The sequence below is a fragment of the Phocoena sinus genome, chromosome 9 (assembly GCF_008692025.1).
Source record: "Phocoena sinus isolate mPhoSin1 chromosome 9, mPhoSin1.pri, whole genome shotgun sequence".
Lineage (NCBI taxonomy): Eukaryota > Metazoa > Chordata > Mammalia > Artiodactyla > Phocoenidae > Phocoena > Phocoena sinus.
In genome coordinates this window covers 69,881,738-69,907,616 of record NC_045771.1, presented here as the reverse complement: position 1 = coordinate 69,907,616, position 25,879 = coordinate 69,881,738, and the positions used below count along the sequence as shown (strand labels likewise).

The following is a 25,879-nucleotide window of genomic DNA, read 5'->3' as shown; positions in this document are numbered from 1 at the left end:
GAAGAAAAATGTTTTGTACCATACTTCTTTGTATCTCATGATCCTAGTATATCATGTACTTTTTTTTTTTTTTTTTTTTTTTTTTTTTGCGGTACGCGGGCCTCTCACTGTTGTGGCCTCTCCCGTTGCGGAGCACAGGCTCCGGACGCGCAGGCTCAGCAGCCATGGCTCACGGGCCCAGCCGCCCCGCGGCATGTGGGATCTTCCCGGACCGGGGCACAAACCCGTGTCCCCTGCATTGGCAGGCGGACTCTCAACCACTGCGCCACCAGGGAAGCCCTATCATGTACTTTTATACCAGGCTTGAAATTGTCAGTTTAGAGATTGTTGCAGGTACAAAATTAACTCAGAGTGAAACAGAAATTTGGCTGGGAAAAATTACAGCCTGTAAAAATATTTAAAACTATTTATGAAGTCATTATTTTTTATTAATGCTCCCAAACATTAAAATTTGCTTCCACAATATCTAGTTTGTGTCCAACTGTGCAGTAGAATGGCAAAATTTCTATGCTAAAAAAAGATTCTTTTACATCTTGAATAAGATACATGACAATATTGAGCTAAAACCATAATCAAACAGCACATCTTAAAATGAAATGTACACAAGAACATTAAAAAATAACAGCTTCCATCATATATTTTCAACAGAAATGTTAAAACAGATTATTGCACGCCATGAGCAATACCATAGTTGAAAGTTATTATTTAATTGAAAATCAATTCAATCAAAAGACAAAATTTAAGACATACCTTGTATATCAAATATTGCATTGTTGTTTAGGTATAGTTCTGCCAGACAATAGTTTCTAGTTATAAATGTTATTCCATGGAGCTGAAAATGAGAGTTAGAGAACAATATTCTTTCTACAATAATTACATGTAATTACATACAGATATAAAAATTTAATAAGAACCATAGAAGTTCAGCGTTTGCTGTTTTTATTAATTATGTGCAACCTTTTGATCTGGGCCATGAGTTTATGTCTGGATTGTCTTTGAAGATACGTATAATAAAAAGGGTGCTTTTAGCTAACTTAATACTCGAACTTCTCTTACCACGTCTCCACCAAACTCCCTGAAAGGTTTTCAAAGCCTCTGGAATCTGGCCTATCCTTTTGCTCTCACAGCCTTCCCTACATTTCTCTGCCCTATAGTCACAATGGATTGGCTCCATATATCCACTAATTCACCATCACATATTATTAAGTGCCTATTATGTGCCAAGGGCTCTCTCCTCCGATAATGCTGAATCGTTTCTGCATCTGTGTATGAGTCACGATTTCTCTTTGCCTGCACGGCTTTTCCTCCTGGTACATTTCTGATTATTCTTAAAGGAACTGCCCTAGGCTGGCAAGGCCTATCCAACCATGCCTGAGCAGGCTGCCACAAGAAGTTTCCACTGCTCCAGGGATTTGTTGAGACCGTTCTTTGATCTCTTTGCATCTCACTGCTGTCTTCTTGCTCTGTTTTGACCCACTTTTTGTTTCTCTAAACTTCCACCTGCTCCAGCATTTTAAGTCAGATCTCCTGAGAGATGGTCTAATTCTGCAGTCAATGCTCTACCTCCCCTCCCCAAGCTCTACCTCCGAGATTGTCTAATTCTGAATTCCCTTTCTTTATGCCCCAGTCTATGAACCATCTCCTCTTCTCAGGCTCATTGTCCTTTGGGTCAACAGATCTCAGCTTAGCCGAGGACTCTGTAATCTGACCACACAGGAGGTCAGTGCTAACAGCTCAACCAGCCACCATCCCCAAGGAGAAGACAAGGCACAGAATAATCCTGTTACTTTACAGCTCATCTTTTTTTAAATAAGGCCTTTCCTGACAACCCCCATGCCCATGAATCTTCCTTTTCTTGTCCACATCCAACACCTCCTATGACTTGTGCAATTACTTGATCACTAGTTTTGTGTCTTCCTTAAGGAAAGAAACGATGTTTCTTCAGTCTGTTATCCTTCCCACCTCTCCATTCTCCTAATGATATGGTGAAGCTGCATCTTGCTTTTAAGGTTAGATTAGAAATTCGGTGTACTGTAAGAATTGAAAATAGTCAAAACGCTCTTGAAAATTCCTCAAATGCACCATTAAAGTACATGATAGGAGTATTTAAACTGAATTCAGAAATGTTTCTGTTACCCTGCAAGGAGAATCCCACTACTTTTTTAAAAATACTGACTTTATAACCTCAATAGAAATTGACAGATTTGTTTGAGTTATGAGGATGAGGCATGGTAGAGTCTTAACGTGGGGCTGGTATGTTCTAAAAGCAGCCCTTAAGTTAAATGTAACAAGGCTAAATTTACTGCTTAATACGGGATCTAGCAGGGAGAAGAATCATATGAAATAGTTATTGATCAAGTGCTTCCTAATTTATATATACAGAAATATATGCTTATGGTTGTAAATTAGTTTCACATGTTTATTAAAGCCTATCACAGTAACTACTGTCATCAGTTAAATAGAACTGTTTTGACCTTTGATTGGTTGATTCAGATAGACAGATGCCAACCTGTCTGATTTAGTGAGGATTTATTGGAAATTTTACTCATGCCCTCTTGTATCTCAGAAAAGCTATTTTAGATTTGTAATCAAAGTTTGAAAATGGGTTTCTTTAATGAATTGTCTTTAATTTTTTCTTATATTTGTAACAGTCACAAATTATGAAGCTATAAAAGGCACATGTGCTGCTCATCTCATTGTCTCACAGTCTCATCTGTACCTAATTATGTGAGCACTCATGCAGGAGAACCACCAGTAACTGCACTTCAGCTTTGTTAAGTCACAAAAGGAGCCATGTTTCCCCCAGGTAGGACAGACCCTTCAACACAGTGAGGGGTGGGTCCCAGTTGGCTTCATATCCCTTTCTACTCTTCCTGCTGGCCTCCTGACAGCAACTCACTACCTTCCATCCACTCCCTGATCTAATGAGAGCCACACCTAACATCAGCCTAGAAAGAGAACACCAGGGCAAACCACGACTTTTCTTCTCTCTTTTTTCCCAGTTGCCTGCTCAACCACACATTAACAGAACATTCTAATTAGTTGAGGTTTTAATTTCTCTTGCGTTACACATTAACTCAAGAATACTAATAAACTCAACCATTTCATCTTGACTATAGAATAACTTTCCCAAGAGCATTAACATCTTTGGACCATGATTATTGGAATTTTAAGATTGTACCTTTTGTTGGGGCGAAATGAATGGGAGGAATGTAGTGAAAAGAGATAAGGCCAGATCATGAGAATCTTGGGGAACTAATAAAAGATTTTGGGCAGAGGAGTGTTATTGCCCAGTTTTATTTTGGAAAAAAAAAATGACAGGGAAGAGTACTATTTAGAGGAGATAGTAAGTATAACAGCAAGAGATGAACAAAAATGGTGTTATGCTAATTCCAAAGAATATATGGGTCCCAGAGTAGAGTAATAACAGTGGGAGAAGAGCAAAGTAGAGGGAACTGAGAGATAATTCCAAGGCAGAATTCACAGGACTTAGATAGACATTGCAATGTACCAAGTTGTTGAAGTCAAGATGTAGGAATAGGAGTTGGAAGACATGCTGATTGTTCTGACACTCAAACCATTGTTAAAGTAAAATGTTATTATAATTATCCATTTAGGAAAATCTGTACTACTGAGTCTAAGGATTGCCATAGGATTTATACTGAATGTGACATTCCACAGATCATATATCTTAGCTCAGGGCTTAGCACATAGCAAGGGCTCAATAAACGATAGCTTTTATTATTTACTATTTAACCATTATTATTTTTCATAGAGCTGAGAGCACTTACATTCAAGGTAAAGCTCTTACACATAACTGCTGAGGTACTAGTGGGGAAAATTTTACACCAGCATGAATTTAAAATTAAGGAGGCATTCTTTTAGAGCAGGATTTCTCAACCTTTACAGCTATTGACATTTGGGGCCAGATAATTCTTTGTTGGGGGGCTGGGGAAGCTACCCTGTGGATTGTAGTATGGTTGGCAGCATCCCCAGCCTCTACCCACTAGATGCCAGGAACACACACACCCCAGTTGTGAAAATCAAAAAGGTCTCCAGACATTGCCAAATGTTCTCCTTGTGTGTGGGAGGTGTGGCAGGGGTTGCAAAGTCGCTCCTAGTTGAGAACTGTTGGTTCAGAGTCAAGGCGACAGTCATATGTTTTTTTTTTTTTTTTTTTTTTGCGGTACGCGGGCCTCTCACTGTTGTGGCCTCTCCCGTTGCGGAGCACAGGCTCCAGACGCGCAGGCTCAGCGGTCATGGCTCACGGGCCCAGCCGCTCCGCAGCATGTGGGATCTTCCCGGACCGGGGCACAATCCCGTGTCCCCTGCATCGGCAGGCAGACTCTCAACCAGTGCGCCACCAGGGAAGCCCTCTTTTAAGTGCTTATTATGACCCAAGCACTAGGCTAGATGTTTTCACCATTATCTAATATGATCCTTCTAATAGCCCATGTTGTTTTGTTCCCTTATTTACCTAGGAGGAAACTGAGGCTAAAAGAAGTTAAAAAACAACTTTCTCAAGACAACAGAGCAAGGGTTCAAACTCAAGGCTATCTGACTTGGATCAAAAGTTGGTGTACAGGGCTTCCCTGGTGGCGCAGTGGTTGAGAGTCCGCCTGCCGATGCAGGAGACACGGGTTCGTGCCCCGGTCCGGGAGGATCCCACATGCCGCAGAGCAGCTGGGCCCGTGAGCCATGGCCGCTGAGCCTGCGCGTCCGGAGCCTGTACTCTGCAACAGGAGAGGCCACAACAGTGAGAGGCCCGCGTACCGAAAAAAGAAAAAAATAAAGTTGGTGTATAGTACACCATACATTATTGTATATTATTTTAGTGTGGAAAATGTTATTATAAATAAGTATTTTGATTATGTTTTAGATGAAGACGTTTATAAACAATGACCTTGCCAGAATAGGTATTTTTATTTAAATTTAGTTTGTAAAAGTTGTCAAGTGTTCAGTTTTTGCTACATGGTAGAAACTCAGATTCCATTTTGGACAGTTGCTTGGTGAGGCATTATATACAGGTTTCTCATCAAATGCTTACTCTAATCTGTGACACATGAAATACACCCAAGTAATGCTAGGTCTTCCAGAAATAGAAGGATACCAGCATTGTGACAACAATATTATGAGCTCACTACTAAACGTCTGTAAAAGAAAAATTTTGAGGTAATGACCCAAAACACAAACAGATCAAATGTCTATATACCTTTGAATCTGTAGTATAAAATGCAAATCACTTAGATCACCCGTCTGAGCAGACCCAGCTTCTTTTCTTAGGAAAGCTGGAGAAGATGAACTGACCTAAAATTCCCTCGGTCAGCCTTGCTAAAAGATGAGACAAGGCAGGGAGTCTTCAGAAGGCCTCAGTTAATACGCACCTAAGAGCAGTTGCCTCCCACTAATTACATCGGCGGAGATTAGAAACAGATGACCCAGAAAAGAGAGGAGCTGCAGGACTAGTAGATATCTATGCAGTACAAGGAGAAAGCAAGCCCTCGGAGAGCATAATGAAGGAAGCGGGGCAGCCTGAGCAAACCTAGGAAAGCTGGGGCATTGCACGTCCTCAGAAACAACTTGTACCTATCTAATTTGCTGGTTCCAGGTCAGACCAGAAGCTCCAGTTTTATCATCCACTACATAATAATGGGGAGAAGTGTGCACCCTTCAAGCATGTTAGGCTCCAAACACACCAAACTACATTCATCCTTTGTCTCCCCAAACCACTGCTTTCTCTCATTCCATTCCAGGCAGTTCGCAACCACAGTTTCCTCATCAGGAGTACAGCCACACCTTCTGCCCTTCCTAATTCTATCACTAGAGCAGGCACCATCACATTTATTTTTATATTCTATCAGTAGCCTAATGCAAGTACAGAATAAACCATATTACAGAGGATGCTTTGGGCTCCAAGTAACTCCTAAGCTCAACTCAAACTGGCACATAAATTAGAACACTTATTATCTCACATATCAAGGAGTCCAGAGGTTGTGAGAGCTTCAGTTTGAATATCTCAATGCTTCTCTGAGCTCTGCTTTTCTCACAATGTTGGATACATCCGCAAGTTGATAGGATGGTTCCTGGCTTACTAGCCAGGCAAGAAAACATCCAGAGGGAACAAGGGACCTCTCTTCTAGTGCTCTTTTTCAGGAATAAGGAAACCTTTCACAGAAGTCTCCTAGTAGCTACCTCCAATATATCTATTACGACAGCCGGGTTATGAGCCAATTCATTGACTAGCCACTCACAAGGAAGATGGGATTATCCTGATTGGTTTAAACAGTTCAGGCTCCACCTCTTGGAACTGGGAATGGAGCCACCTATCTGACTAAAAAGAAGTATGTACCAATACCTTAACCCAGATTCTGCTGTATAGGTAAAAGAATAGAATGGATAATGAATGGACAACCAATAATGGTCAGTACATACATCTCAACAAAGTTGTTGATTGAATAAATGAATAAACAAAAAAAGGTATGTTCATTTTATTTTACTATTTTGTGCCTTACTTGTTCCTAAATAAAGGGTAGCCTAATATAATGTAAGAACAATGCTGGTCACAAATTTAGATCATTGTTAACAAAACATTACAATTCTAAATATTTGTATTCCTTTGTCAATGTTGATGATTTTCACCATGATTCTTCATACCATTTCTATTCTGGCAAAGTAACTTCTTAGTGGTCCACCTAATATAATCTAGATATTAAAGAAAAGCGATAATCAAAATTTTCCATGTGAATTTTGATGAAGTACTATCATAGGTAATATGCCCATTAGAGTTTTGGACCCTGAATAAGATTTTAATTTTTCATAGAGTGTGAATACACAGGCAACTTAGCAACCAGTCAATTATCGATCAATAGAAAAACTCACGTTAGCTTATTCACTCATCTCCTGACCACTTAAAACTTATTTCAAATATGATATCCTTTCAGGATTATATGGAATAAATGTCTATTTTTAAAAAACAAAGTTAAGTGATGGTTATTTTGGAAATAATATAGTATGTTGAGCATAAATAACCAAACACAAGAAGATAATTTAGCCCTTTGTTGCACCCTTTCCCCACCCACCCCTTCCAAAACAAAAGAAAGTACAATAGTTGACAGTGTATGCAATCCCTTCCTATGTACGTAATGTATCTGTAATTCAACTGTGTGAAAATTCAATGACTGGCTGAAGGTGGGACGGTGTCCACTACAAGAAAGCCAAAAAATATTACAAAATCCCTAATTATACCTCTCCCTTTAGAAATACTGCCAACATTTGTACATTCTTTCCTTCAAAACTGAATACTGAACTCCACAAGGAACACACATGAAAAGCAAAGATTAGTCACTTTTGCCATGCTTGATGAGTTCCATCTTTTTCTAATCAGAGGTCACACACTGTGACCCAGGATAATTTTTGGCAGGGTATTTAAAAGAGTTTTGAACTTGTATGCTCTTAAGTAGTGTGTGCACTTTCCATTTCAGTTGTTAGCTGCCTGGGCCTTGAATGTATTTGTGTTTGTTCTCCTAGAATTTATTTTAAGCTTATGAAACTTATGCTTGCACTTAATACTAGAAAAACTTTCATTTTCCATTTTCCACTTGGTTAAAAGAACAGACTGAAAATGCAACGTAATATTGAAATACTTTCATAAACATGGATGCTTAAAGATTCAATGCTGTGAATCTGGACTTTTGCTTGACAAGCAGACTACTACTGAAAACTCAAATCATTATTTTTTAATCAGCTGGTGTTTGAAAGTTTAAATTTAAAATGCTAAGATTGGGTCATCAATTTATAATGAACAAAATACAAGCCGTTGGAAAGTCCAACTTTAGAAATTTGAGAGTGACTCACTGTAATGATTGTTTTGGCTTGAATTGTAGTTCAGTCCTGCTCTATGACTTGAAGAGAGCTTGGAGCCCCACTCAGGACTCCACTACAGAGGAGGCACTGCCAGCTAAACCCTAGCCTCGAAGAAAAGCTTCAAGGGCCACACTCAGTGCCCTTGAAAAGCATTCCCTGCAGTTGGGGACATGTTGGCTTAGTGCCTGGCACTTCCTGAAGAAGCTGGATCAGTCTGGGTGGCAACTGGGAGGTAATCAATCCTTCTGAGAGCAGGACAAAGGTGTGTGAGTTCTGGGAAATACATGCAGGACCATTGGAGGAATGCTGATCTAGGGCACTTTACAAAGGATCCTGCCCAAATGGGCAGTTTGCCAAGGCCAGGAGATGCTCAGTTGTAAGTACCACTGGGATACAAGGTGAAAGGGAGGTCAGGAGTGGCCAGCGAAGAGGAAATTAGAGTTGGAGGAACCTAGCAGGGGAGCTTCTGAATAACCCATTAAGAGAAGTAAACTCTGAACATGTTGACACCAGAGGGTGCAAATCAAATAGAAACTTTGTTTTTCCTTTGCCTTTCCTGTGCCTCCACTCCTCCCCATTCCATACCAACCCTGGAGAAGGCTTGGGTGGAGGTGAGAGGCAAGGGAAACAACCAACCACACCCCCCTTGCTAATGAAGCAGGCAGGCGGCCATCTGCAGTCAGCCCTAGCTGGATAAGGGAGGGGAGACAGAGGGATGTCTCATTTATGAATTAACATATTCACCTCCACATTCTCATTTCTGAACTGAGAGTATGACTATGTCTCAAAATGGACTGTAAGCTTTTGAACTACATAAGAGAGATAAGAAAGGTCATGAGACTGCCCAAGTTTTCTTCCGGGAAACTGGGAAGCAATAGCTTCCACTGAGCAGTTTTGAAAGCACATGGGAGAAAAAAGTAAGGTTCCAGTCTGATAACATTTCACAAATCGTGCTATTCAATATACCTGCATATATATAAAGTTTCTTACCTAAATTAAAATTAGGAGTATAAAGTATTAATACTTTTCAGGATCAGTTCTATTAAAAACATGAAATTAAGATAGCAATTTAATTATAGAGCCATTTAAGATCAAATATCATATTACCTTGTTATGATGTAGCCATAAGTATTTTAATTTTTTAAACCTAGAAAGATCAATGACCTCTGTCAGTTCCCTGGAAAGGAAAACAAAAAGGGAACATTAGCAATGATTAATTCATTCATGGGTAAGGTGGCTTATGTAGTATGACTCGGGGGGAACTGGAAAGGCCTCTCTCTGTCCTTTCAAAATTACTGGCACTCTTATATGTGCTAACTTCCTAAACTCCGTCTTCAAAACTTCATTCACGGGCTTCCCTGGTGGCGCAGTGGTTGAGAGTCCGCCTGCCGATGCAGGGGACGCGGGTTCGTGCCCCGGTCCGGGAAGATCCCACATGCCGCGGAGCGGCTGGGCCCGTGAGCCATGGCCGCTGGGCCTGCGCGTCCGGAGCCTGTGCTCCGCGGCGGGAGAGGCCACAGCATTGAGAGGCCCGCGTAACGCAAAAAAAAAAAAAAAAAAAAAAAAAAAAAAAAACTTCATTCACTTGGGTTAAGATTTTTGTCAGCTAGTAAAATGAATACTAAAAGAGAATTTTATGACATTAGTAGAAATTTATACCTCATTATGACTGAATTTTGGGGGACCTTAATTTTAAAAGATTTCACTGAGGAGAGAGCAGAGGAAGAAAAGTGCAGAAGACATGGGACTTAAGGTAAATATGGGAAACAGCCTTGACTCCTGCTTCAACAGCGCCTGCAGGGTCCTTACTTTGAGGTTGTCCAGATCTTGGCCAAACTGGATTTAAGACATGGAAATTGTAGGACACCAAGAGACAGAGACTGGGTTAAGTGTTTTATTCTCCCTTTGTTGTTTATTAAATATGGGGTCAAAAATGTTACCCATCCTTCTTGAACTGTGCAGGACTCCAGCTGCCCCAGTGGTCATGAGTCTCTTTGGTGATGCAGCTCACTCAGCGAAGGGGCAGACGTAGGGTGTGGTGGAGGAGCTGTCAGCAAAGAGAGCACGGCCTCTGCCGACAGTTGGCCCTTTGACTGCTGTGGGCTGGAGTATTCTGATCTCTTTTATTTCTTAGGACAGAAATCGTGAGCCCAGGCCAGGTATATACACATATATGTCTCTATTAAACACTTATAGAGCACATTTTGTGTGCAAGGCACTTTTCTAAACACTTTAAAAATACTAATGTTAATTAATATTACATTTACTAACTTGTAGCAACATCCTTTCACAATTATGTTTAACCTTGGGACACTGAGGGACTAATTTTTTTAAATGTTTGTGAAAACATATTTTTTGTCATGCAAACAACATTTCTAAACAAATGAAACCCTTCTCGCCCACTTTTTATATTGGAAAATTCCAAACCTAAGTTGAAGGAATAGTACAATGCATGCCTTCGTAATTTTTAATATTTTGCCACATTTATGCTCACTCTCTTATCTATATATACAATATATCTATTTGTGGGTTGATAATTTTCTTGGTGAATCATTTGAAAATAAGTTGCAGACTCTGATTCGTAAATACTTCGGCACACGCATCCCTCAAATAAGGACGCTGTCCTGCATAACCCCCATACCATTATCACTCTTAGGAAAATTAAAATTGAATTCAATGATATCATCTAATACACTACTATTCATATTCAGATTGTTCCTGTTGCTCCTACATTTCTTTTATAGATTTTTTCTTTGTTTAAACCCAGAATCCCATCAACATTCATGCATTGCATTTTCAGTTAGTATAACCCCTTAGTCTTCTAAAATTTAGAATAGTCACCTTCTCTTCTTTGTTGACTTTAACATTTACTTTCTTATTTATTCATTTTTTTTTTTTGCGGTACACGGGCCTCTCACTGTTGTGGCCTCTCCCGTTGCGGAGCACAGGCTCTGCAGCCTCCACGGCATGTGGTCATGCTGTACATTACATCCCCAAGACTTACTTTACAACTGGAAGTTTGTACCTCTTGATCCTGTTCACCTATATCATGCCCCACCCCCAAATCCCTCTCCCCTCTGGTAACCGCCAATCTGCAGAGAACAGATTAGTGGTCCCCAATAACTATTTAATGGCTTTAGCTTTGATTAATAACCTTTACCTGAATCAGTAGATTTGGTATTATGAAATGGTAATTTTTCTAATGCTCTCATTCTTTTTACATTTATTAGCTGGTATTCCGTAAAAAAGATCTTCCCCTCCCCTTTATTTCTGTCATTCCATCTCATCTCCACCTTTCTCATTTGAGTAGTTTTTTCTTAATCTTTTCGTACTTTTTTTTTTTATTCTCAAATTATCCCAAACAAAAGACTTTTCAAGCAGCCCACCTTGTCCTTTTGACATGTACCGTTAGTCTTCGAGCACTTCCCTGGCACAACAAAATATTCTAGGCTTCTTCAAAGCAACTTGTAATAGATTTACACACAAAATGCATTCTCCTCTTTCACTGTAGATGTGTAGCTAATTTCTGGGAGGGGAATTTGGACCCTGACACATTTAAACTATTGCATTGGACAACAATGATATTATGTTAGCTTCAATATTTCCTAAGGAAAATAAAGCAATCACTACATGGTAGCAGAGAAACTCAAGCCCCACTTAGAGTATCTCTCCAAGAATTCCCAGGAAAGTTATTTTAATACATTAATGCTTAAAAATATCAACTGTGTCAAATAAGTGTCATTAATTTTCTTGTATTAGTAGTACTGGTGCTGAACTTTCTGCTATTAGATAATGTAATAAAGTGGCTTACTGTTGAGGGGAATTTAACTCAAGTCAGAAGGGTTTATTCTGCGTATAAACCCATCCTAAATCAATAATGAGCTGTTACATTTTAAGGTGAGGCCAATGGAAGACAATGATAGGAAATTCTACTACTAATGCTGGCAATGACTCAGGCTGACAATAATACGTCAGCTCTGTTGTTACAGTATATGTGCTGCATGATTTCTCAAGGAAACACTGATAGGATATTTTCCAAGGGCAACAAAGACTTAGGCAAATAACCCAGTTTACCCAGTTTATTGGCATCTGGACAGTGAAACATTTCTTGTACCCAAATGGATTAAATGATGACTTAGTATTCTTAGGATTCAAAACGTATTGTCCTTTAATTGAGAAGACCACCAATTACCACTGTCAGAAGATCAATATTTCTATTTTTTTCTAGTGTTTTAAAGCTTTTCTTATTGTTATCTACTTATCTTAGTGATCAAGTGTGTACAGTTTTTAAAATCATGAAAGGCTTAGAGATGCAATCTTTTGAAGACAAGAAAAATATTTATTGTTATTATAAAACCAACTGATCTATAGGAAGGTTCAAAGCATGACCTTAAGTTTGTCAGAATTACCCACATACTTGTTCCATTCTAAGATGTATATTTTAAAAAAGCTTATATTTGTCAGCTATATATTCCCTTACTACCAAGAGATTCAGGGCCATTACAGAAATAAATATTATTTTAAATATTATTCACCACACTAATAAACTAAAACATATTAATATAAAACAAAAGAAATATGTTTATTAATAAAGGATTTCCTCAAATCACTAGAGATAAAGTGATTAACTTCATTGATAAAGTAGGACATTTTCTTCAAAAAGCAGCTAAGTTCCGAATATTACGTACATGTAGAAATACGTTAAGTATCTTTAAAAATAATACATGGAATTCACAGAGATCAAAAAGTATGAAGAAGGGAAAGAAGAGTAGGAATACGGTCATCATGATGAAAATGCTAACTGTGACTACACAGGTGTCACTTGTGGGCTAGTAAAACCTGTGCTGTCAGCATCTAACGGAACACATACTTCCTCTTCCACCTGGGTTCTATCTCAGGCACCGTGATTTCTCTGTAGAAGAAGAACCCAACTTTGCTGTCTGCCACCTTGGGGAGTTGGAGTGGAATCAAAGAAATCGATATAAAGAAGTTATATAAGGGAGAAGTTTCATACTTACCAGTAAAATTAGTATAAAGGTTGTTAGGTAGAGATTATAGTATAATAGGGGTTATTATTATAGTATAGTGGTATAATGAGCCATTATTCTCTAATAGTAGTAGTAACATTAACTGTACTAATGCTGATTGAGTACTTACTGTGTACCAGACCCTTCTCTACCTTCTACTAACTCACCTAATCTTCACAACAACCCTGTGAAGCAGATAGCACTGTTATATGCAGGCAGTAGGTTTGCCAGATAAAACACAGGATACACAGTTATATGTGAACTTCAAAGAAACAACAAATGTCCCAATGCAGTGTGGGACATACTTATACTAAAAAAATTATATTCATTTGTTTCTCTGAAATTCACATGTAACTGGATGTTCCATATTTTTATTGGCTAAACCTGACAACCCTAACAGAGAGGCTTATGACCCACCCACGGTCACCCAGCTGGAAGAGATAAAACTGGGATTCAAACTCAGCCTGACTCCATAATCTTTGTTTTTATCCACTTCAGGATCCTGCATCTCCAATAGAGACTGTGGATGCCAACGAGCGTGTGCTACTTGCCTATCCACAGAAGGGGAAAACAATGGAAGAGAACATTTGAATCTATGAAACATAACATGACGCTCTTCTATTTCACATATAAAGCACACTTACTTTTGAGAAAGAAACAGCTCAAAGACATCAGCATCCTTCTTGTGGCCACATATCTTTAGTTGATCTTCAACTGCCTGATAACATATAATTAATCTGTCAAGCCACATTCCACTGAGCAAAAATACTGAGACATTTACAGTCAATAACAATAATGTCTACAAGAAGATCAAAAGAAAGGTGAATATGGAGGCAACTACTCTAAACTGATAAATTCCAATGCTACAATTATACATTACTTAATCATTTTTGTGGTTGAATTTCATTATCCTTAATCTCGGGCACAGATGTGTAAACAAATTTTAATCAAGAGAAAAAATGTGTATGTGTACATATACACCAAAACCAAGTATTCGATTCTCTGTGAGGAAGAGTAATCTGGTCTTTAAATATCTGTAAATATACCTTCAAGTGTGAAGGACTGACATTTGGTAGGTTTTCCATATTTGCAGAAGACACAGTATCAAGGTTGGAGGTGGAGGGAGTAGAGTATAATGTACATTATCATGTAGGGGCTTGGCACCCTGTAAATTCTCAATACATGTCAGACGAATGAATGAATGAATAAATGTTTTCTTTTCTCTGCAAAGAAACAGTGTATTCATGTTTCAAGAGTTACTGACACACTTGCACAATGGGAATTTTTGGTGGAGAAGTAGCGATTTTATTCCCATAGGTTATTTTTGGAAAACACACATCCAACAACAGCTATTTAACTGCTTTGCTCTTTCTTCTTAAGGTCCTTTACTAAACTACAGAATAACATGTATAGGCCACATGGCCTAAGATGATATGGAAAAATTAAAGCCCATCTATAATTTATCAATGAGGGAGTTAAGCTAACAAGATACAACAAAAGTGGAAAGTATAATCATTGCACTTCTGGAATCTGACAAACATTGTAATTACCAGAGTCAAAACAATCACCAAATTTCAGCTGGGATTTGTTGTGGGTGGTGAGGTAGTAATGTCAGTAAGGGATTTATGAAATTTTGACAATGGTTTTATTATTTAGTAGAGGACATTAGAAGAGCTAGATTTAATGGGATGAACAAATATCTGAAGAAGTGAAAAAGGCAGATACCCCAGGGATGGAGAGCAGCTGCTAATATATATCCCAAACTTCCTTTGCGACCCTGCTACACAACCTGAATCTTGGGGCTTAGAGAATTTATTGGCTCAGGTGTAGGCATTTCCATCAGGGTATTTTTGTGTCCATGGTAAGTGAGCTGAATCTGGGGCTTAGAAAAACCCAATAGATCAGTCTTAGGCAACCACATCTGGGAATTTTAATTTAACATCCAAACCATCAGCTTCTACTGTACACAGTCAATCTCAATTTCACCAAAGTCTTTGGAATGTTAAAGCCTGGTCAAATTAGAATTAAAATTTTGCAGCTATCTATTAAAATTACAAACTTGCTTTTAACTTACTCCCACAATTTCACATCTAGCACTCAGAAATACACCAGTACATACACACACATGCAAAATGTGAATACCACTGCTCATCTCATACATACATTGTAGTTGTGAAATATGCCCCATTAATTGGAATATGGGTTAAATTAAAATGTAACTTCTTTCTGGGCTTCCCTGGTGGCGCAGTGGTTGAGAGTCCGCCTGCCGATGCAGGGGACACAGGTTCGTGCCGCGGTCCGGGAGGATCCCACATGCCGCGGAGCGGCTGGGCCCCTGAGCCATGGCCGCTGAGCCTGCGCGTCCGGAGCCTGTGCTCTGCAACGGGAGAAACCACAGCAGTGGGAGGCCCGCGTGCCGAAAAAAAAGAAATGTAACTTCTCAATAGAACGCTGTGCAGTAGCTTAAAAATGTAGACAGATGGATATCTAGAGCTATAAAGATATCCAAAATATATTTTTAAGTTAAAATGTCATAGGCAGTTTTGTTACCAATGATATTTATATGCACACAAAATGCACACACTCCAAATTATTAACAAGTTATCACTTGAGATCATGAGGGATTGTCACTTTTAAAGCAATCCACTTTTCAATAATGTTTGAATATTTTATGATAAACACATATTAACTTAGTAATCAGAAATTAATACACATTTTGAACATTTTAGCCATGGAATGAGTATTTTAGGATTTAAATCAAATTTTGAAAATAAAAACATGAAAAGGAAAATTGAAACTATCGTCATAATATGTGAATCACTGATGTAATTAATTATTTATTTACACAGCTCTTTATCATGGCATGTTTCCTTCCAACTGAAAACTTCATACGAATCTGGTAACAAGAAAGTGTCAAAATGCCAAAGAACCCAAAAACGTGCCAAGAAGTTTCAACTTTCAGTGAATCCGTGGTGGAGCAGTTCTAGTTCCCAAACAACAAACAACTTCACTAGCAGCATATTCCTTTCATCTAAAGAAGCGCAAGAATTCTTGCCCTGGACTATTTTTTTTTTTGTGGTAAAATATACATAATATAGAATTTACTGTTATAACTGTACAGTTTTGTAGCATTAAGTGCACTCACATTGCTGCTCAGCCATTACCACCATCCATTTTCAGAAGTTTTTCATCTTCCTCAAATGAAACTCCGTACCCATTATACACTAACTCCTCATTTCTTCCCCTGTTGCTGACACCCACCCTTCTACTTTCAATCTATAAATTTGACTACCCTAAGTACCTCAAATAAATGGAGTCAGGCAGTATTTGTCTTTTTGCGACTGGCTTATTTCCCTTAGCATAATGTCTCCAAGAATCATCTATGTTGTGATGTACGCCAGGATTTCCTTCCTTTTTAAGGCTGAATAATATTCCATTGTATGTATATACCACATTTTGTTTTTCCATTTAACTATCAATGGACACTTGGGTTGTTTCCACTTTTTGGCTTTTGTGAATAATGTTGCTATGAACATGGGTATACAAATATCTGAGTCCCTGCTTACACTTGGTTTGAGTATATATTCAGAAGTGGAATTGCTGGATCACATGGTAATTATATATTTAGTTTTTTAAGGAATTGCGATACTATTTTTCACAACAGCTGCACACAACAGCACTCTTTAATATGAACATTTTTGAAGTCGTAGGTCCAAACAGATCATTCAGCTATTTATTGAACCACAAACTACTTTGTCTTAGTTCAGGCTATGACTAGTTTAGTCTGAGACTAGCTAGTAAATGTAGCAATGAATCAGGAAAGGTGCCTACTCTCTATGACTAAACTATTAGTAAGAGAAGGAAGTATACACAATGTTGCAAAAGAAGGTTGCAAATATTAAGGGCTAAGAGAAAAGGAAAATATGCTCTGGTGAATTCAGAGGAAGAAGAAAATACTGTCAACCCTGGGAACTTTGAGAGGATTTTAGGGCAGCACTGACAATTGGGCTGGGTCTGAAACAGTGAGGAGAACTGAGACACAGATATCGATGGATGGGCATTTTAGACACAGGGGAGTAAGTACACAAAGGAGAAAAAGCAGGGGAAGAACGTGTGGGCGTTAGGGTTGTACAGCCTTTGGCTGCAGGGAAAGGCACAGGGAAGGCAATTGTGAGGAATCAATTTTAAAAGGTGGATTAGGGTCATATTATTTGTGCTAACTTTGAAATTTAGGCTCAGAAGTGTGCACCTACTGCTCAAACAAAACTTTTATAGGTCCTAAGAATGCTAACCTAAAATCACATATTTTATGTAATCTGAAATTTAAATTTAATTTAATTTTATACGAGATATATATACATATACATGAAATATATATACTAACTGCACGGTAAAATCAGTGTAAGGAATTCCAATAAAGTTCTGATTTTTCCCATGACAACTACATCAATGCTTTTAAGTAATATGCAATATCAAGTTATTTCAAAATCATTTTTCCTCCTTTTTTTGTGCCCTTGTTTTGTCGGGCTGTAAAAGAATGGGCTTAATAACTATTGGGTAATTCATCACCGCACTCAATTCTGGGGCAATAGAGAAGTATTATAGGATTTTCAAACTGGAGAAAAAGATGTGACAAAGCTAAATCTCAGGAAGATGACTGTAGCAGCACCATATATGATGGCCTGGGGTGCAGACAGAACTCCAGATAGGAAGCAAGGCTGCCTCTGGAAAATCAAGTCAAGAGCTGATGAGCCTGCCCCAGGACAGTAGCAAGGGAGAATAAGCAGGGAACAGATATGACGTGTGATGTACAAAGAGAACTGATGGGAACTGGCAAGTAACTAGAGGCAGAGAATAAGGGCAAGGGAAGTCACAGGTGATGATGATTGTGTGATGACATGATGATGAGACAGGTGACTGGGAGGGAAGATGCTTGCAGTTGAGAAATGCTGAAACTGAGGCACTGGTGGAACATACAAGTCAAGCCATCCACCAGGAAGCTGCAAGTGGGAGAACGGATCTCACCAGAGATTCCAGGGTGGGTGTGTACAGACTGGCCAGTCGGCCAGCACAGAGGAGAGAGCGGGACCCAGGTAAGATCATCGTGAAGTGTCTATATTTAGAAAGAGGAGGAGAGAACCAAGATGGAAAAGGAGAAAGACGGGGATTTTTATAAAGTGAGGAAGAGAAACAAAAAGACAGTGGGAGCTGAGAGGGAGGATTTCAAGAAGGTAGAATTTGAATCTGCAGTGTTGCATAGGGTGGTAGAGGATACCACTCAGAAAAGGTATTCAGGGGTTTCCCTGGTGGCGCAGTGGTTGAGAGTCCACCTGCCAATGCAGGGGACACGGGTTCATGCCCCGGTCCGGGAAGATCCCACATGCCGCAGAGCGGCTGGGCCCGTGAGCCATGGCCGCTGAGCCTGCGCGTCCGGAGCCTGTGCTCCGCAACGGGAGAGGCCACAACAGTGAGAGGCTCGCGTACCGCAAAAAAAAAAAAAAAAAAAAATTTCAGCAACCTGATGAGGACGAAATGTTAGCTTTCAAATTAAGGGATTGACAAAACAGGAAAATAAAAACAATCCAACACAGAACTTCGGTGTAGACAGTTCTAGCATGGAAAGAATAAAAGCAACTTCTTCCACGGCAGATGCCTTGGAATCTGGATAAAGGAGAAGAATGTTTGAAAATTGTGGGATTATTAAATCCTAGAAGAATCAAGACTGTATTAAAAACTAATGATAGATAAATTCCTATACCTACATGCAATACACAGGCACCACAAGTTAGTTAAGATTTAGTGTGAAGTTTTCAGTTCATTACAGAACTTTCAGCCTTGATTAATCATCATAGCCCCCAGCCTTTCTAGACAAGTGTGAGAACTCAAGAACACCTTGCTAGGTCCTAAGTGGCATAACACAATTTTGACATTTTTTTTCCACTCAAATATTCTTTTAGCCATTATCTTAACTGCCCTCAACTCTGCTTGTATTGTCCCTCAAAGAACTTTTCCTCCCCGGTGTGTCGATCTGCACTTTAGGGAAACATTTCAGTGTTATATATATGTGTATATATATATCTCCTTTGGAGAGTCAAGACTCCAAATTTATGGCCTTATTACCTAATCTCTAAACTGCCATAATTATATATTCAGGAGATATTAAGTGGGAAAAAGTCAGTATATATCAGTTAGTGTGGATCAGGGGCAGTCCCCAACCCCCACCCAGGTGATTACAGGCCTCTAGCCCCAGTGGAGGGTTTGGCTGAGGTCCGCCGTTGCTCCATCCCTCCACCCTGGATCCCAGGGGTGGCTTCCAGAAGACTAGGGCATCTGACAGGCCCCCTCCTCACCGCCCCCGCCCCTGCCCCCGCCCCGAAATGCTCCGTGATCTGGGGAACGGGGCGATGCTTACTCTACGGCTGATTTCCAGGGCGGCATCTGCCGCCTTCGCTTGGCTTGTCGTGTGTTGGAAGGCACAGGGCAGCTGTTCGAGGTACCCAGTCATCAGGACACAGGGGGACTCAGCAGCACGTATGATCAACCCAGCCTGGCCTGCGGCTGATTGTTCTGACGGTTGCCAACAGTTACCAGAACCTTGTTGACTAACAGCCAATCCAAAGTAGGGAAGATCTGAAGCCAAATCCTGACTTCTGTGACGTTCGCGCGTGTGACCCTGCAACACCCCGCGTCGTACCTCAGATACACTAGTGTTTCCCCTGCGCCGGGTACTGCGTGCCATACATGCCGGAAAGACAGCATATGCCAGAGACCATAAGTGTGTCAGAGGACCCCAACTGCAGTCACCGAGTAATAATAATTTTATTGAGATCTAAATATCAGAAATTTTACGTTTCTGAAAATTAGATGGGTCTGGAAAACACTGGCCGTCCCGGAGGGTAGGGGTGAAGCAGTGCCTAACAGAGTCCTAGTGGAGCTTAAGGCAAAAGGAAAAAACAATCAATACTGCTGATCCTCTCTTTATTTGAAAATTTGACATTTTGTTCGTCATGTATGTCTTGCATTAATTTTGATTTTCTAAAAACATTGCATTAAGGTTTATTTTGCTAAGTTGAGTCACTATTTGGCCAGTCTCCTCCAATCTTGAAGACTTCAAGACTATCTTATGATCTTATTTATGAGTTTGGTTCTCCTCTAGTTTGGGAAACTTCGGAGGCAGGATTCTGTCTGTGCCATCACTGTTTTTTGCCAGGACCTAACACACTGCATTTAATAAATGTTGATTCAACTGAATGGGTTGGTTTCTTGGCTCCAAATTTGAACTTGAAATCTAGGAATTAAATGTAATTTTTTGAAATGCATCAAGCTACTTGCATTAAAAAATGCTGGTATTGGAATAGGGCGTTTAAAAAAGTCTCAGTGAAGAAATCAAACACACTTTTTTTTTGAAAAAAAGAAATATTTTACTTTGACATAATTTCAGGATTGCAGAAAAGCTGCAAGAATAATACAAGAATTCCTGAATACCCATCACCAAGATTCCAAATGTAAATATATTACTACATTTTTTTTTCTTGCTCTCTCTCTCTCATTTAAAAGTAATTTGTGGATATATTGCCTTTTTACACCTAAATTCTTCAGTGTGTTTCCCCAAAAGCAAGGAATTCTCTTTTAAAAACAGTCCATTATTGAAATCAGAAATTAATATTGCTATAATACTATTATATAATCTACAGAACTTATTCATATCTCTGATTATTTCAATAATGTACTTGGTAGCAAAAAAAAAAAAATCCAAGATCATGCATTGCATTTCATCTTGTCTCTCTTTAGTTTCCTTTAATCTGGAGCAGTTTCTGAGTCTGTCTTTATATTTCATGACCTTGACAATTTTTAGGAGTACAAGCCAGTTATTTTGTAGCACGGCTCTCAGTTTGGGTTTGATGTCTCCTCGTGACTAGATCCAGGTTATGGACTTTTTGCTGGGATACTGCAGAGGTGATGTTGAGTGCTTTTCAGTGCATCACTTCAGAGGCAGTTGCTGTCAATTAATCCCGTTACTGGTAGTATTACATTTGATTATTCAATTAAGGTCATACCTGCCACGTTTCTCCAGTCAAATAGTAAAGTTACTATTTTATCTTTGTAATGTATAGGTTTCTTGTGGGGAGATACTTTGAAACTATGTAATATCATTATTCCTCAAATCAAACACACTATTTTTAGTACTTCTAAAAATTATTTGAGCCTTTTGGGGTAGGTGGGTGGGTAAAAGTCTTCCCAGTTATCACTGAGAGAGTAATCATCTGAAAACTATTATTTAAATAGCTTTTATCCCAGAAATAAAAATCAGATGAGAAGAATGGTCCACTGAGAAAAGGTATAAAATAATTTACTAGCCTCTTGTCTCCCACATTTGCTGTTAATATGTGTTACAACATTTCAGATATCATTCATGAATATTCTACATGGAAAAATGGAAATGCATACTACTTGGTCAATTTTGTACATTACACAAAGGTCAGTTTTAGAACCATATGCAAGCAATCAGAGAAGAAAAGGAAATAAAAGGAATCCAAATCGGAAAAGAAATAAAGCTGTCACTGTTTGCAGATGACATGATACTATACATAGAGAATCCTAAAGATGCTACAAAAATCTCCTAGAGCTAATCAATGAATTTGGTAAAGTAGCAGGATACAAAATTAATGCACAGAAATCTCTGGCATTCCTACACACTAATGATGAAAAATCTGAAAGTGAAATCAAGAAAACACTCCCATTTACCATTGCAACAAAAAGAATAAACTATCTAGGAATAAACCTACCTAAGGAGACAAAAGACCTGTATGCAGAAAATTATAAGACATTGATGAAAGAAATTAAAGATGATACAAATAGATGGAGAGATATACCATGTTCTTGCATTGGAAGAATCAACATTGTGAAAATGACTCCACTACCCAAAGCAATCTACAGATTCAATGCAATCCCTATGAAACTACCACTGGCATTTTTCACAGAACTAGAACAAAAAATTTCACAATTTGTATGGAAACACAAAAGACCCTGAATAACCAAAGCAATCTTGAGAAAGAAAAACGGAGCTGGAGGAATCAAGCTCCCTGACTTCAGACTATACTACAAAGCTACAGTAGTCAAGACAGTATGGTACTGGCACAAAAACAGAAATATAGATCAATGGAACAGGATAGAAAGCCCAGAGATAAACCCATGCACATATGGTCATCTTATCTTTGATAAAGGAGGCAGGAATGTACAGTGGAGAAAGGACAGCCTCTTCAGTAAGTGGTGCTGGGAAAACTGGACAGCTACATGTAAAAGTATGAGATTAGATCACTCCCTAACACCATACACAAAAATAAGCTCAAAATGGATTAAAGACCTAAATGTAAGGCCAGAAACTATCAAACTCTTAGAGGAAAACATAGGCAGAACACTCTATGACATAAATCACAGCAAGATCCTTTTTGACCCACCTCCTAGAGAAATGGAAATAAAAACAAAAAGAAACAAATGGGACCTAATGAAACTTCAAAGCTTTTGCACAGCAAAGGAAACCGTAAACAAGACCAAAACACAACCCTCAGAATGGGAGAAAATATTTGCAAATGAAGCAACTGACAAAGGATTAATCTCCAAAATTTACAAGCAGCTCATGCAGCTCAATAACAAAAAAACAAACAACCCAATCCAAAAATGGGCAGAAGACCTAAATAGACATTTCTCCAAAGAAGATATACAGACTGCCAACAAATACATGAAAGAATGCTCAACATCATTAATCATTACAGAAATGAAAATCAAAACTACAATGAGATATCATCTCACACCAGTCAGAATGGCCATCATCAAAAAATCTAGAAACAATAAATGCTGAAGAGGGTGTGGAGAAACGGGAACACTCTTGCACTGCTGGTGGGAATGTGAATTGGTACAGTCACTATGGAGAACAGTATGGAGGTTCCTTAAAAAACTACAAATAGAACTACCATATGACCCAGCAATCCCACTACTGGGCATATACCCTGAGAAAACCATAATTCAAAAAGAGTCATGTACCAAAATGTTCATTGCAGCTCTACTTACAATAGGCCAGAGATGGAAACAACCTAAGTGTCCATCATCAGATGAATGGATAAAGAAGATGTGGCACATATATACAATGGAATATTACTCAGCCATAAAAAGAAACGAAATTGAGCTATCTGTAATGAGGTGGATAGACCTAGAGTCTGTCATACAGAGTGAAGTAAGTCAGAAAGAGAAATACAAATACCGTATGCTAACACATATATATGGAATTTAAGGAAAAAAATGTCATGAAGAACCTAGGGGTAAGACAGGAATAAAGACACAGACCTACTAGAGAATGGACTTGAGGATGTGGGGAGGGGGAAGGGTAAGCTGTGACAAAGCCAGAGAGAGGCATGGACATATATACACTACCAAACGTAAGGTAAACAGCTAGTGAGAAGCAGCCGCATAGCACAGGGAGATCAGCTCGGTGCTTTGTGACCAACTAGAGGGGTGGGATAGGGAGGGTGGGAGGGAGGGAGACGCAAGAGGGAAGAGACATGGGAACATATGTATATGTATAACTGATTCACTTTGTTATAAAGCAGAAACTAACACACCATTGTAAAGCAATTATACCCCAATAAAGATGTTAAAAAAAAAAAACACACACCATTGTAAAGCAATTATACTCTAATAAAGATGTAAAAAGAAAAATAACAGTTCAATTAAAAACAAATACTTTCAGAGAGCATCTTACAGAAGTAAACTACTAACAAGTTAATTTCTATTAGAATCACATTTAAAGATTATATTGTTGATTAATTTTTTAATCTTTTTACCTTATACCGATTAAGAAGAGGAAAATAAATTTTAAAAAGAACAGCTCTGTTCTTAGGAAAGGAACTCAGAAACTCATTTATTATAAGGTCTTCATGTGTTCCCTCTTCAAGAAAAATTTACAATTTAAGTGATCACAAGGAATAAAATAATGGAAATTTAAAATGGAATGTGAAAGCTGGGCGTTAGTGAAGACACTTCTTGGATAAAAGGTTCTCCCTAGACGTCCTCACATTGCTGATTTACAAAAGAAGTATCCCTAGCAGACTGAGCAGAGAGAACTTTTACCTCCATTTGGTGGGATTATAGCTGAGCAATCCAGCCTGAAATTTTAAAAATTTGTGTAAAATGTACATTCTCCTTTATAATCAATCTTGTTTTAATATAAAAATAAAGTGGCTCCCCCTAACCCCTCTCAAATCTTTGAGTAATATTTACATTGAAGCAAGACACCCTGTGTTTACCCTGTGGCTTTACCTCCCTGGCATGCTGCCATTGCCTGCAGGCGTATGCATAACCCAGTTTGAAAGCTGTATCATACCACGTATGTGGATTTGGATAAGAAAAAAGAGCCTTGCACTCCAAGTCAGGGCATGTGGGATTTAGTTTCAGCTCTGACGTTAACTAGTTGTTGGCCACCTTCAAGGCACTTAATGGCTCTGAGCCTGTGTCTTCAACGGTAAAATGAAGGAGTTGGAAGTTTAGCTCAAAAAATCCATTATTTAATTACACTCTCCCAGACAGGTAGTATGTATTGTTCACAGAGTAAAAGATTCTTATGGAGTTGTTGACATGTAATTGTTTTTCAAGAACAATTTTCTAGTTAAAAAAAAAAAGTGTAAGAAAAAATTATGCATGTAATGGCTATCATTAAAGCTAAATAATTTTTTTTTAATTCTCTTCTTAATTTTGTCTTGAATAATTCCAGTCTGGATGTTATTTTTCTACGTGAGTAAAAAATATTTATGAAATAAAATAATCATTATCACCCATTTCTACTGTGTAGAATAAGCATAGAATGAGTCATATATCAGTTACAATCAAATCACATTCTTATATGTATAAAAAGATATATCTTTTTATGTTATATAATGACCAGAGCATCAACATTTTCACTGTTACACCTTTAGGTAAAATAACATACCATTTTAATTGACAGCTACAGTATTCTGTGTGTTTCCAGATTTTCCAAAATGAAAAGTACAATAGAACGTTGGGAATTCTTGGAATTCTACATGAGTCTTTCACGTTACTGCACATCTTATGAGAACAGGCACTGACTGCCTCTGTTCAGGACCACATTGTAAAGCATTGTAAAGGATATTTGTACAGTGAACAGCCTTGGGAGATAGAGACAGTGTCTACCTCCAGAGCAAAGGGTGGGTGTTTTGTTTGTTACTGTGCAGCATCATAAAGATCATGTCTCCCTCCTTTATAATAACGATAAGGTCAGGCGGGCTTACTACCCAATATAAAAGATTTGGGTTCCCTAAGCTCAGAGTTCCTCTCCTATAACACAAGCCACTGTATGTGGCCACATCACCTGGACTAGGAATTGTGGCTAAGGGAATTAGTGCAAATATCCAAACTCTGGCTATGCTGTTACTGTGAGTAATAAACTGTCCTTAGTCTCTGACCCAAAAGTCTCTATTTTCTGCCAGCATCTGTCACACTGCGGCTGGCTAGCTTTTTCTTCTGCTTGTGCAGGTTTTTGGTTTTGTTCTTGTTGTTTTTTAATGGAATGCATCCATGTAATGTGTTTTTCAGCTTTTATATTTCTCCTTACCGTCTCATGAACCTCCATCTTTTTTTTTTTTTTTTTTTTTTTTTAAATTTATTTATTCATTTATTTATTTTTGGCTGTGTTGGGTCTTCGTTTCTGTGCGAGGGCTTTCTCTAGTTGTGGCAAGCGGGGGCCACTCTTCATCGCGGTGCGCGGGCCTCTCACTGTCGCGGCCTCTCTTGCTGCGGAGCACAGGCTCCAGACGCGCAGAGCTCAGTATTTGTAGCTCACGGGCCCAGCTGCTCCGTGGCACGTGGGATCTTCCCAGACCAGGGCTTAAACCCGTGTCCCCTGCATTGGCAGGCAGACTCTCAACCACTGCGCCACCAGGGAAGCCCAAACCTCCATCTTTTAAAGTCAGCTACTGAAT

The 25,879-nt window shown here is 38.9% G+C and overlaps 1 protein-coding gene across 1 annotated transcript in view; it reads right to left on the bottom strand.

Annotated features, from left to right (window-relative positions):
• Positions 1–19,463, bottom strand: part of LRRC72 (leucine rich repeat containing 72) — a 41,877-nt gene extending 22,414 nt beyond the window's left edge. Inside the window, exons 1-4 of the mRNA XM_032643730.1 lie at positions 19,303–19,463; positions 13,535–13,608; positions 8,971–9,040; positions 751–832 (exon numbers count right to left, since the gene is read on the bottom strand). Of these exons, the coding sequence (XP_032499621.1) occupies positions 751–832; positions 8,971–9,040; positions 13,535–13,608; positions 19,303–19,395 (319 nt within the window). The 5' untranslated portion in view covers positions 19,396–19,463. The remainder of the gene's footprint in view (positions 1–750; positions 833–8,970; positions 9,041–13,534; positions 13,609–19,302) is intronic.
• Between the last annotated feature and the right edge of the window lie 6,416 nt (positions 19,464–25,879).